General features: G+C 36.3%; 1 protein-coding gene across 6 annotated transcripts in view; it reads left to right on the top strand.

Moving 5' to 3' along the window:
- Positions 1–14,677, top strand: part of ELF2 (E74 like ETS transcription factor 2) — a 40,056-nt gene that overhangs the window by 2,999 nt on the left and 22,380 nt on the right. For 2 of the 6 annotated variants that reach the window (XM_075751167.1, XM_075751166.1), the window contains exons 2-3: positions 4,860–5,055; positions 6,058–6,223. The exons of 2 other annotated variants lie outside the window; for them this stretch is intronic. In XM_075751167.1, the coding sequence (XP_075607282.1) occupies positions 4,984–5,055; positions 6,058–6,223 (238 nt within the window). In that variant the 5' untranslated portion in view covers positions 4,860–4,983. Of the gene's footprint in view, positions 1–4,859; positions 5,056–6,057; positions 6,224–14,677 lie in introns of those variants that run through there. 2 more of the 6 variants (XM_075751174.1, XM_075751172.1) reach the window with 2 other exon arrangements.

Raw genomic sequence — 14,677 nt, 5'->3', positions numbered from 1 at the left:
TCAGTTAGAGCTGTAAAAATGATCTGGGAAAATGTCTTAAAAAAGACCTTTCAGTCGACAAAAATTTTTTACAGAGCGTGCTGTGGTTTATATGTATCAGAGTGATAGTGACATTTACTGGTACGTTTGAGGTGCCGCCTATGAAAGACCACCTTTGTACCCTTGGAAGCCTTGTTACAGTTAATGGGATTCTGCAGTGATCTTGGCTGGTGTATTTCTGTACGTATAACTAATTTCATTTTCAAGCTGATTTCCTTAGCACTTTTTTTTTTTTTTTTTTAAATTAAACCAAAGGAAGGCCTTTTTTCAAAAAGTTGTGTGTGATGCTACTGCTGGCTGCAGTCCTGCTCTTGCGGTTGCATCTGTGTAGGTATCCGCATAAATCTCTCCTCGGGATTTGGGATGCCAGCTGAATAAAAGGGGGACATTGTTCTAAGTGGTCTTATGTTTCTTCTGAGTGCTGCGGGAGCAGCTGCCTCTGGTCACTGCTGCCCAGTCTTCTGCATGTTTGTCTTGTTTTCATGTGTGGGTATGAGTGTGTGCATCTTTTTTTTCAAGCATTGATCATTTTATTTTGTTTGTTTTCTGATTTAAATAAAAGTGTATTAGAACTATTTGCAGATTTATATTTAGAGGGTTATTTTGAAGCCAGTCCTAAATAACTGTACTTTGAGCCTGGCCTCTGTCAGAGGTGATGGTCTGTCATCCTTTCCACACTGTTTTTTTCAATTATTATTTTTAATTCTGTTGAGCTGCGTGTTTGTTTCTCTCTTAATTTGATAGGTGGTTATGCACAGGGGAATTGACTTAAGGTTCTGGGTTTTGTGGGACTACTATGCGTTCATCACAGTTGTGATTTGCAGTGTTTTTCTGCTTCTCTGGTAGCTACTGAAAGCATAAGAGGACTGTTTGGATTTCGTGTAGGCAGACACTGGGATATGTAATGTAGGCCATATAAATGTACTATTAAATACGTGAATAAACTGTTTGGTATTTTGCAGCCTTTATGACTAGTGCCCTGTAGCCTCTGAAGACATACATGCTGTAATTGATCTTCCTGACCAGTGAAAACTATCGAAAACTTGAATCTTTGTTGTGCCTTTTGTAGCAGCAAACAGAAACTTCTTGCTGTTGGGGCAAAGAATGTGGCTTCAAGATTCAGATTTTTTTTTTTTTTTGAGGTTGGGAGCACCTAGACTTATTTTTGTTTTCCCATGAGATACGTATCAAAATAATGGATGATGCAGTAGAGCTCTTTTCCCTGTTGCGAGGGATATTCCAGATGTTTCAGAACTAGTTTCTCTGCATTTTACATGACCAGGAAGAACAGGAGTGGATGTCAGATCTGTAACAAAAATATTTGGTCATCTCTTTTGGAAATGTTAGATTTATTTTTTTTTCCTCTAGATGTCATTCCACGTTTTACTTTGTTGTAAGCACCTGTCCAGAGAGGAATTAAAATTGTAGTGTGTGGTGGTTTTGTTTTGTTTGTTTGTTTAATTTTTCAGCATGTTGTTACTGAACCACCTTCTGTGCTGGCTAATTGTATCACTGGGGATAACCTGGTTTCTTACAAACCTGAATCATCTCTTCCTTTAAGAATCTGAGTCTAATTGTCTTTTGGCCGTTTTGTCTCAGTTAGCTTTGGGAAATGTGAATTTTGGAACTGATTTCTGAAAGTGGCTAGGCAGTGTTTTCCAAAAGTCAAATTGGTTGTGACTTGCTAGGGAGAGAATGGGAAACACATTCAGTATTTTACTGAAATTTGAGGGAGAAGTGAAAAGGCTTCCACAAGGACATACTGCTTAGGGAAAGGGAAGAGGACAAATGCATAGCTGGTTCATTCAAAAAGGAGAGCGTCTGCAGGAATCTAATGAACACTTAGGTGCGTGTGCATTTGTTTTAACTTAGAACTTCTAAACCAGACTGAACTGAAATTCGTTTAACTTCCCACTTGTTGGCCAGTGGGCTTGCCTTTTCCCCCCCCCCACTCTGTCAGGTTTTTGAAAAGGTTGCTGAATAGCAAGACTCTTAGTGTGAAGTTCAAATCCTGTTATATAAAGACTCCGGGTCTTTCCTTTATTCTTTACCTGGACTGCTCTGTGCATTCTGTGCAGTCTAAAGATACCGCCCTTTTAATGAATGCTAAGATTTAGCATCTCACTCATTCTGTATATTTTCCCCTGTAAGGTTCTTAGTATGAATTTCTGCTGGATCTGGAAAATGAGGATTATCGTTTAAGTTTCTGCATTGCCCTGTGTTCACTTCTATAGGTAATGGGTAATTCATGTAGAGATAAATCAGTGCAAAAGTAATCTAAACTTGTTGTAACCTAGGAGATGGAGAAATAGCGGTTTTCTGATATAATCTGATCTAGTACACAGTATTAAGTGTTTTCAGTTGCTATGATTTGGCAGCTGTTTGGCCACCTGTGTAGGATTATAGTACGTAAAATATGAATATACAGTACACGTGGTCTAGTATATGATTATTTGCATTAATATACTGCATGAGAACCAAATTAGCTTTGTGACATGTTTGAGCTATGCAAAGGTACTGCATGAAGCGCTATGTGTTCTTACATAGATAGAAGTCTAAGTTGCGGGAATAATGCTGATGCTGGAAATTGGTTGGAGGCTGTGCTTCCAAATTAAAATAGAATTTCCATTCTTTGGACTTCTCCTTTGGGTTATGATTGCTTGGCAGTATTTCTAGTGTGGATGTAGATGGAAAATTGTAGAAGAGGAAGAAGTCTTTTTACGGTAAAAGTGATTTTTAATTTTTTCCTCCTGATTGATTATGTTAGTGTATTTATAAACAGCTGTTTTTCTACTTTACGTATTTCTAAATTTAAAGACTTTTGAAATAATGTGGTAATTGATAGGCAGGTAATAATCAAAAAGCGGTACTAGCTTTACAAATGAAACAATGGAAAATAAAGTACTACTGTGTTGGTTTTTTGTGCTATTACAAATGAAATATTTTTAGGTATGAATCATGCTTTCTCATGTCAAGTTGACTGCCTATATAAGCAAAAAATGTCTTAATTTTTTTTCTAAATTGCATATATTTTTTTCATTTCCTTTGGAATATATTTTATGCTTATCCTGCTGCTACTGTGACAGTGATTTAAGATGATCTCCTGTTCTTCAGTTTTATTTCATGAAGATTAATTGCCTAGAAAGCTGCTGTAAGAATTTATTCTCCTTTTTGTATGTAAGAGTGAAAAATATGAATATCTCATTCTGTTGTGTCAGGGGTGGTTTTGTTTGATGTGATTTGTTTTTTGTTTTCATTTTGTTTGGTGTGTTTTCGTAGTAACCTGCCATCCGCTGTGTGGCTACTGACTTTTTGTGCTAAGATGGTATGGCAACATAAATGATGCCTTTCTGAGTGTATTTTTCTGGCATGCTGAAGGATCCATAATATCTTGATAAATTAAAGTTTTAAAACAGTTTTTGCATAGTATTTTTTGTTGTTGTTGACTTTCTTGCTCAGTTGGCATCCAGTTGGGGAGATCAGTAATTGTAATTTTTACTAGTATACCTAAGCTATTGTGCCCGTAAACATTTCCATGCCCATAGGAAGCCCAGTTACTCTGCATGAATCTGAGCTAGCTTTTCCCTGTATGTGCAAGATTAATTTAGTTTAAGCTGGCTGCCTGCTATTGAAAAGCAGGCTTATTGAGTTTACCCATTGGAGTATTAATTATAAATTTTATTTTTCTTCAGTATGTGTTGGAAGATCCTGTTTTCTCGCAGACCTTGGTGATTGTGCTAGCTTTCTAAATGGATGGATTTTATTAAAAATGCTGGGCTAAATTCTGGCTTCTGTTATAAAGCATTGATCTCAGTGGAGTTACTCACAAGGGTAATTGATATCAGATTGGGTTCTTATGTCTCACGTGGAATATGTGCTTTCTGTTGTACAACTAAGAAGCCAAACTTCTTAGTTTGCATCTTGAAGTAGTAAACTGCTCCTCACAGCCCAAGGTTTATGAAGACAGATTATTTGTCTCTTCCAAAGACAGGATATGAGTAATAATATTTGTTCAGAATAAATAAATAGCAGTTGTTTAGAAACAAAGCACTGCTGTTATTCTAGTTTTAAAGAAATTCATGAAGATGGAGGTTATATATCTTTGTAAGTTCAATGAGTCCATGGTATACCCAAATTAAAGCATTATGATATGGAACTACATTTTTTTTTTTACTCATAAGAATTTCTTCTATAGGAAAAAAAGAGGAATTGCTACAATACTTTTTATTTTAAAGAAAACTGTTGATTAGAAATGAGGTATATATTTGAGAGATGTGTATTATATATGCATTGCTTTGAAAAGTATGTTTGAAAGCTTTATGAAACTAGTTAAGAAACTTTTTGAACCTAGCTTTATGAAATTACTATGAAACTAGTAGAACAAAGAAGAAAATGTAATTAAAAAAAAAATCTCCTAATTTAACAGGAAAAAAAGTAACTTTAGAAAAGCTGCACTAATTCAAATGTATGTATGTCTCAGAAAAATAGTAGATATTTGACCTCAGTGAGAAATTCATTGTTTTGGCCAATGGAAGATGTCTGAGGATATTATTTGGTTTTTAGAATTGTGTGAAATTTAACAAATTGCAAAGAACCAAACAGAAATTGTATTACCTTAATACTAAAAGTTAGTGTGAAACTTGTGTTGTATGGCAGCATCCAGTGTTAACTTTACCAAGGTCAGCACATTCTGTCATATCCGTTGTGTTCGCTGATGCGCTCTTTTGATGTGGAGATGTAGCATGCAATAGCTTTCATAAATGTTGGAAGACTTTTGAATATAAACTATGCAAATAACTTAAAATTATTTTGTATTTCAGCAACCTCTGCCAAGCTGTTTAACAGAAGTGGATTATGAACTTAAGCCTTTGATAACCTCAGGCTATCAGCATTACTGTCTTCAGGATAGATAACAGCTCTCGGAGTGTCTTCAGGGGATGCACCATGACATCAGCAGTGATTAACACTGGAGGCCCTGGCCTGGAGTTCGACAGCAATGGAATAAAAAATCAAAAGGTTAGAAAAATAAATAGCATTTATTTACTAACAAACTTTATACCTTTCATCTTAATTTGAAAGAAAAATTCACTGTAAACTTGCTGTGAAAGCGAGATGGATTAGCGTTTGTTGTGTGAGGAGGAAGAGGGCAGCCCATTTTTCAAATATCTTTTATTAGAAAATTTTATTATCACAGAGAAGTGGAAGCAGTAAGTTTTGAAGTCTGCAGTACAACTGTAGGCCAGGTTTACAAAATTATATTCTAAGCATCTCTTTAAAGATCTCAGATGTGTTGAGGTGTAGAACGAGATGAGGAGAACAATACAAGGACCTTTTTCAAAGTTAGCCAATGCAATGTATTTGCTTGTATTTTTGCATTCTTATCAACAAAACCCAAATATATTCTACTATCCTGTAGCTTGTAATAAATCGAATCTGGCAGGGTTCCACTTCTGCAACACTTTAACAGATTAAATATGTTGTTACAGACATTTTGATCCTTAAATAAGTAGAGATAGGCATATGGGCTTTGAAGTAGGCAGTTCTTTTGTGATAGCTGACATACTTAATCCAAAACATGAGTCTTCATGAGATACAGGTCAGATGTAGGTATGTTGCAGGACGCATGCAAAGCCTTGATTACATTTTTGTGGAGCAGAGGGAAAAGAAACACTTCCCACAGCCTGAATATCTTATTTAGAAAGCTTGCTCTTTTCTAACATCTTAAAGCTGTCTGATGCTTTAAATTTTAAGTGCTTAAAGCCAGGAAAATATCTTTGAGATTCAGGAAGGTCCCTTTGGTGGATGATAATCTATCTTTTTTTTTTTTTTTAAAAATCTCTTGCTTTGGAAGAAAATTTCCTTTAAAAATCTTTAAAATTGTTACCGTTATTCCATAAAATATGTAAGAGCATAAGAGGAAAATACTGATGTAGAGTTCAACAGTGCAGTATTTAGAGCATGGTTGTATTTTGGTTTGGGGTTTTTTTTGTTTTGTTTTTGTTTTTTTTTTTCCTATAGGAAAATGAGCCAGTCTCTGAATTCCCAGCAGTGATTGTGGAGCCAGTTCCTAGTGCCAGACTAGAACAGGGTTACGCTGCTCAGGTCCTGGTTTATGATGACGAGACTTACCTGATGCAAGATGTAGCAGAGGAACAAGAAATTGAGACTGAAACTGTGGAAACAGGTAGACTTATTTTAATACTTTTTTTTCCATGAGATTTTTGTACTTTTAGAAGTCCATGAGGAATGTGACTTTGTGTTTACCCACAGGATGGAGATCCTGACTTGGGTTCACATCTCTTCCCTCTAAACTTAGTTTTACTTAACTTTAGCAGTGACAGGATTGGGGGTTTGGCAGTTAAAAATGTCACATTAGGTTGAGGCACTACATTGTAACACCGTGTACCCTCTCGAGCAGGCAGATCTTCATTTATGTCTTTGTTACCTATTTACGTAGGGAGTTAAGTAGACAACTAAACTTGGAGTTTTAAAAAAATCAGCTGAGCCAGGAAGCTGGTTAGAATTTAGTTTTACAATGTGTCTGAGCCAAATAACCACAGGGCAGTAGTTTTACAATGTGTCTGAGCCAAATAACTGCAGGGCAGCTGTCAATACGGACTGTGTGGCTCTAGGTACCTTATCTTCTGATTCTTCCCCCTTCCTGTGAGCTCTATCCTCTGTCCCTTGCTATCCTGCCTTTTTGGTCCAAGAGCAGTTTTATTGCTGGTTTAGTGGCAGGAGTGTGTGGCTGGGTGAATGGAGTCGGACTGTCCTTTTATGGGCAAAAATTCAATCTATTTAATTGAAATTAACTCAGCTATATGGTAGAATAGCAAGTTACGAATGAAGAAAGGAGTAGAGCTTTGGCATTAAAGCAGCTGACCTGTTGAGTGATAAGCATATGTCTTCCAGTACACCTTTCTCCAAAGAACACTGTCAGGAGCTTTGAACTTTCTGAGGGGGACCGAAGTCTATTTAAACTGTCTGAAGAAACACAAGTTGTGCTCCTATGGGAGTCTATAGACTATAGAGTGTCAGGCTGCTGCTGTGCAGCAGTTCCTGTTGTCCCTCCCGCTTGCTTTCTTGTGCTACTTCTCATACTTGTTGAACCTTTTTTAGCCATTTCAGTATGCTAATTATGCAAGAAAAAATAGCAAGGAAACCCTCAACTGTCCTGTATTTTTGCTGGATTAACTTTTTGCTGGCTCAGCCAAGGGCCCGATGAGTGCTGGGGTAGGGACTACACAGAACTGAAACCAAAGGGAGGACAGATCCTCCTGGGCACTCCGTGCTGAACTGGTGAGGCCACTTGACTAAAACGTGGGTAGCATACGTTCCTGTCTTTGGGCTGCCTAATTTAGAGTTGGAGTTCATGATGTCAAGCAAGCAAAACAAAGCAGAGAGACTCTTCTTTTCTCTCAGCTGCATAACTTTGCAGCCCGGTAAATATATGTGCATTCCCTTCAGATTGGACAGGTTTTGTTCAAATTTCTCCCTAAACAGTGAGTGCAATTGCTCATACATCTTTCTGAATCTGGGTATTAATGTCTTGTAGCACTGCATCAAAAAATCACATGCATCAGCTTCAGAAGATGTGCATGAACTAATGGTTCAGGTTTTGGGAAAATACGTGTAACTCCAGTGTACTCAAATGTGTTTTGAATTAAATATGCTAATTACAGGTTTCACAAATTCATGTCAAGAAAGGATATGAAATACGGGTTTGGTGATGTTTTTTTTTAAATTTATTTTTGACTATGGTAAGAAAACTTGTAAGGTTAAGGTAAGTGAGAGGTGAGGATGTTCTTCCCAAGAAGCTGAGTTTTAGAAATTAAACTTCTGTTTGAAAATCTTCAAGAACTTAAACTTCGGAGGCTTTTGCATTCAGAAGTGTTGTTTTTTTAAACATTAAATATGCTGTTTCTTGTAAGATTTGGTAGATCAGTGGCTATCAGAACAGTTGTTTTAGGATAAAGAACTACTGCAAATGAACTCTGTATGTTTTTAAGTATCATTTTATGGCCACAAGAAATTGGTGGAAATGACAATTAAATATTGTAGCTCATCTGTAGGAGTCTTTTTTTTTAAAATAACTGCTGTTCAAAAAAAGAGACAGGTGGCTGCTTCCAATTCTTGATGTTTGAAAGTACAGTATGAAAATTTGTGGGGCAGTTGATATGATAATTTGGTGAGTTTGTGGCTGGAGGTGTTAATGGATGTGTCTTGCCTGCAGATAGTTTGGTGGTGGTTCTTTGTTGTTTCTTTTTAATTCCACAATAACTTTGGCACTAATACATCTTTAAAAATTTAGAATAATAACAATAAAATTAAAATAAGTTCAAATATTTAAAACTTTGTTTTAATAGTTTTTTTATCTAAAAATTAAAGATATGTCTACTAAAAAGCCAATTTACAGTAGTGTAGAGGAGAAATTAAATTCTAATGACGATTAAAAAAACTATTAGTGAATATTATCATTTGTGATTCCAAAAGGTCTTTCAGGAGAGAGGTAATATCCCCTTGCACACCATTCCCCATACTCCAACTTTTCATTATTATTTGCATAGTATATCCACCATCAGTGCAGTGCAGTTCGCATGGTGTAATTATGCATGACAGCAAGTAAAGTTTCTTGCGTGGAACTCGTGTCTAGTGTTGATGAAAGGTGCTTGGTTTAGACTGTTCTGAGGGAGGCTGTCTTGTGGGGCATGTGTTTTGACCAACACTTTTTTCTACAGCCAAGAGTCTTTCTGAATTCATTGCTCATACAGAGTGGTAAAATGACTGGAGACAAAGTATAAAGGCCCTGAGAAACATTCGTTTTAGTAGTGTGCCATTATTAGCAATGAGTTGCAGGAGAGTGAATCTGAGTGTGTTTTTTAATTTTTATTTTTTTAGGGGAAGGGAAGAGGTACTGGGCTGTGGGTAGGAAGCAGTTTGATGCTGGAGAGGTGGTAAAAGGTGCCATGGTAAATGTTAATTAGAAAGCAGGCTAAGGCAGAAACAAGTAAATAAGGTGTAATAATGTTTATTTAAAGAGCATTTTAAGATGCTAATTTTCTGAAGTACGTAGCTTTATTATGCTAATGATCCTAATTTAGATAGGTGCAACAGTTCGATTTCTGGGCATCTTGGAAGTAAAATCCATTGTTGCTAAATTAGTCTCAATTGATTCTACTTCATAAATGTCAGAATTAATTGCTACAAAAAAATCACATTATTTGATAAATGTATAGTTGTTGCACCAAGAATGAGTAGACTTAATACCTTTTGTGGTTCTAGACTCTACAGACAGCATGGTAAATACTAAAAGAAGTCTTGGCAGTACTTGAAATGATATGTATCCACATAACATAGTATGCACCCAGTTGTCAGTATCTCTACTGTTGGCCATGGACCTGGTTTTTGGTGTGGTGGATTTTTTTAATTTTTTTTTTTCCTTCTTGTGACAGTCCATTGGCAATTCCAATGACTACTGATTTACATGCTTTACAATGTTACAATATACATATTCCAAGAGCCTGGAGCTACTTTGCAGTTAATCTAAAGCTGCATAATTTAGTAAAATATAGCATTGTTGTAGCCTTCAGACACAGGGATCAATAAAATGTAGTGGGGTAGCTGATGTGGCAAAATTTACATAGGACACTTTTAAAGAGATGATTTGTGCTGTGCCTTGAAGGTTCTATTTGTGGTTTGCTATGCTGTGACTAGATTTGAGACTGTGTGGACTGTAAGGACTGTCAGTGCTGATCCAAGGGTAGAATCAGGACCCGTAATCTTGTTTTGTATTGAAAAACTTCTTGCATTTATGAAACCACAATTCAAATAAAATATGCTATATAATCATTATAAATAGCCATATCTATAAATACTGCTGAATTTTTAGTTAATTCTAATGGAATATGGGGTTTTTTGCCTGTCAGACTCCTTCCAGCCTGTTTCCCACTACTCTATCTTGATTCATTAATCAAGGATCATTAATTATAATTAATCCTTTAACTGTAAAATTAATCCATTAACTATAGAAATAAAACTAAGGAGTCTTTTAGCAAACAAGAAAGGTGTAATGGTTCAAGATAGGGGGTTTTTTTTGTCCTATTCCAGAAAAAACTGCCTGTCTGCTTGGAATAGAAAAAAATCTTGACAAGGATTTTTCTAGGAAAAACAAAATGTAGGAATTTTGATCTTTTCAGGTGACCTTATGACATTCTCAGTGGAAGTAGTGAGTGCCTTTTGTAATGTTTGAAAGGGAAAGTACAAGCTTTAGATTGGCATCGTGTTTAAATTTCTTTTCCTGTGTGTATGATATCATTCTTAGGAGTGGTGCCTTTAGACTATGGGGACTGAGTTAGTCTTAAAATTTTGTTTACTGCAACAGTGAAAGAGTTCATATCATAAACAATATATCCTTCTTAACAATTTTATCATAATATCCAAATTTTGTTGGCTTCCATTTCCTGAGTCATTTTCTGTCCCTAAAGTAATCAGGCCTTCAATTTTAGGATTTATTCAGTAAAACCTTTGTCATTTACCTAACAGCAAAAGCTGCTGTCTTTAAAGAAGCGGTCAATCTGAAATCAACAGTTGCTGTAGTTCTGTGTGTCTGTCATGAGACGGAACCCATAATGTGGATGTGTAGGTGTGTTAATGGGGTAATCTTATCTTTGGATTTACCATATGTGTGGTGCTGAAGGTACCAGAGTCATGATCTGCAGATCTTATACATTGATGATGCCTAGTCTTTTAGTCAAATAAGACATTAGATGAGTATATAAGTAGGATAACTTGGTATTTTTAAAACAGCATTATCTGGAACATCATCATTAAATTGGTTAGTACTTTCTGAACTCCTGTTGTTCATGATCTCATGAGATCTCCTGATCATGAGATCTCCTGATCTCATGCCTGCATCTGTACTACTTTTCTTCTGTGTTACCTCACTTACGATGAATTTGCAAAACTAGTGGTGTTTGTTGTTTACAAATCTTGTTGAACAGTAGGTGGCTATTAAGCAAATGTTGCTGTTAGTACAGTAAAGCTTGATCCCTATGAGACAAATACCAAAATCATATTGCCAGTATAGACCCTCATTTAATTGATTCAGTGAATCTAATTTCTCGTATCAATAGTATTTTTCCCCTTAATTTTTTATTAATAATTAAAGTAGCAAGTACAGATTTGGGGTTTTTTTCCTCACAACTTTGATGTAGAGAGGAAAGAAATCTACTGCTTTCAAGAAGTTGAGATATCATTTGACTTGTGAACTGTCACCACATATTTTAATTCGATATTCCATCAGAAATCCTCCCTGTGGTGCAAGTTGAAAGTCTGTTTTAATTCTAAAAATGTTATTGCCACAGGGAGGTAGAAGATCTGCATGAAAAAATGGGGATCTGAAAATGAACCCCTCCAGGATTGCGGTCTGATGGAAAAATATTGAGCTACAAAGACAACAATGATGGTATGTTTGTCTCAATCTTTTTTTCCACCAGGAAGTTTGATTGAAACTATCATGTAAATTAATAGCCATCCTTAAGGAGGGAGGAGGATGAATAAAGTGAGTTAGGCTTAACTCCTCCCCTAATTTAAACAAATGCATGAATAAAAATATATACTTTAAGGCAAATCTTCTTTTACAGAGGAAATTTCAGGTTACTACTTACACTGTTACCAGCCATGGGAACCAGCTTTGTATATCTTTGTAAAGTCTTTAGTTATTACCTGTTCTTCTTTCTGCTTCTCTCTGTCTTCTCTCATTATGATTAAAACTGTTTTCTTCTGACTTCTTTTATGTGAATTTAAGCCTGTGGACTCTTTTGTTTATCTCAGATAAGTTTTCATAAGTTATTAAATATCATATACTAAGAACTCAGTATTAGATATGGTTAGAATCTTACCTTTGATTAAGGGATAAACAAAACAATGTTACCATTCATTCTGTCCAGACTTTATTTGATTAAAGTGCCTCTTACAAAAATTGAGTTAACACGAACATCTGGCGTATGTTTTGGTAGCGCTGACACATCCTATTGATTGAACTTCATTTCCTTACACTGACAGCTTGATGAGAATTTTAAGTGTGGAGGGCAGTTTGCTTTAGAAGACTGTGCTGACTACAAACAAGAGTTTGGACATTCTAACAACTTGATTAAACTCCCAGCTTAAGTTGGTACTGCCTTCATCAAAGTGCTAAGATGTAGCCCATTAGCTTGATAAAAGCAAGATAAAACTTTGCATGCAGTACTTGCTGTACTGCAAGAATTAGATGTCTCCGGCACATTCAGGGGTTAAGAATTTATCCTTTGAATGTTAGCTAATTTTATTTTTGACACCATGCTGCTGCTACATCAGCGTGAGTTCTCACTCTGCCAAGAAATCCATTACATTTTTGCTAGTTAAATATTGATGACAGTGACACGAAATGATCCCCGCCTCCCATTGCACATGCTATTGTATAGTACTTGGAGCAGTTACGCCAACGGTATATACATCTTTCTCAGTAACATTCTTAATCCAGAAACAAAATTCATCTGCGGCTTAAATTTTGTCATCTTTGCTGGTGTTTCCTTTTCTGAGAAATGAATGAAAAGGGCTGTGCAGCAGCTCTATGGATGATAATATTTTTATGTAACAGTAACAGCCTGGTTGTGGCGTCCAGTTATTTCTAAATTTCATGTTTCTGCCTTGCTGCATTCAGTGCTCCATTCATACTGAAAGCACACTGCAAGACTGCAAGTATTTTGTACTAAAGCCTAATTTAACTACACATTTTTGGCGTAATTTTTATTTTCTGAGGCTGGTGTAAGGCTAGTTGGCTTGCTAGTGTTGGGCATTATGGATTGGGCTTCAGATGTACAGATGCACTGTCCTCTAAACTCTAAACTCCAGTTGCAGCTGGGAGTCAGAAATTGTATGATGTTACTATGAAGACTCAGCCACAGCATTTTACTAATGTAGGCTGAAAAGTTTTGTGGTTTGTATATTGAAATTAGACTGCGATGTGGCATGTGAAAACCATCATGGTCTGAGTGCACAGGAGTTAGTGGCCTTTATTGATCAAAAACACAGCAACAAATTTGAATAATTTTTAAAGGTGATCTGCATGTTAAAAGGGAGATTGTAGTTGACAACAGATTCTAGGATCACAGTAAAGCCATATGTGTTTGACCAGGACATTCAGTCCTTGTAAAGATTCAGTGGACTTATAGAATAGACATTTGTTGTTACCAGAGAAGTCTTAAGGAATTGTAAATGCTAGGTCTTGAACAGAGAAATTGCTTGATGGTGGCATAGTTAATATGCCAGCCTGTTACTAATCTCAAATACTGAAAATTTTGTAAAATCAACCAATGTGCAATGCAAATGCCTGATTTATAATCATCTGCTAGAGTGCCCTGAAATTAAAGAATTTCATTATAAGGCGGGGAAGTACATATATCAATTTTTCTTTTGAGACAGCCAAGTTTTTCTTATTCTGCATTCACAAGTAATAATGCTGAAATGTAGACACTTGCTATTTTGAGTAACGCCTTTTCTATTTGTCAAAGGTAGCATCAAATCTTGAGAATACATTTCCTTTTCTGTGTGGAATCACTGATTGCCATATGAATAGTGACATCGGGATCCTGAGTCCGCTTAAAGGTGCAGATTGTGACAGACTTGTGGCTTTGGTATTATTAAACTTCATATGGTGTAGTCAAGAAGATGAGCTTGGCGTGGTCACTGACCCCTTTCTTCAGTATTTCCCTGGTTCCTCCAGGGACACTTCATGGTTATTTTGCTATTACTTTTGCAATTTTCTACTGTGGAATCCACAGTGGATGATGTGCCGATAAAGGACACTGTTGCATCTTCTTGCATGTTTCTGGAATCTAACTTAAAAATGTTTCTTTGTATCATAACCCTTGCAATGCAGTAATAATTATCAACAGTTTGGTAGTGTGTTGTTGACAGCAACTACTTCTGTAACTATTAGATGTGAATTTCTTCAGGATCCTGGGCAAGACTGTCCTTTCTGTAACTATTTAAAATCTGTAGGCGGTTTTGGCACTTGGGACAGGACCTGCCTGGGCTTCTGAAGTTACTTGAAGCTTTTGAGCTTGGTTGGCATTTTAGTATTGTTCCTCTGTTACCATTTGCAATTTCTCATGTAGACTGCAAATACCTACCCTTACACAGATTGCCATCTACCCTTGACTACTTACTTAAATGAAGTCAAACAAATCACCTCTGTAAGAATAAGTAACTGCTTTATTGTAATTTTCTTTTCCCAGGGTAGCTTTGTCATACTAGAATACAACTGGAATCCTCTGTGGCTAAAAGTAATTAAATACGCGGGTTTTTTTTCTTTCTGGTTCGTTGTTTGCTGTCAGTGAAGGAAAAAAAGTGCTATTGGAAGGTTGTACCTTTAGCATTTCAATTTACAAAGCTTGCAAAATAGTTTTCCAAGAGAAACTACAGTCTGTTACCTGAGAATGTTTTCAATGTATTTGTCAGAATTTTGGGAAAGCCAACTTTGTGTAGGAGACTATGGGAGAGGAGACTGACAATTCCTCTATAGCCATTGAATGCTGTATTGGTTTGAGGACATGCTTGAGATAATTGATGATCCCACTCCCATCCACTTCTGCAAATC

Source organism: Balearica regulorum, chromosome 4 (assembly GCF_011004875.1).
Source record: "Balearica regulorum gibbericeps isolate bBalReg1 chromosome 4, bBalReg1.pri, whole genome shotgun sequence".
Classification (NCBI taxonomy): Eukaryota; Metazoa; Chordata; class Aves; order Gruiformes; family Gruidae; genus Balearica; species Balearica regulorum.
The sequence above is the reverse complement of the archived record's forward strand: the minus strand, read 5'-3'. Positions and strand labels throughout refer to the sequence as shown.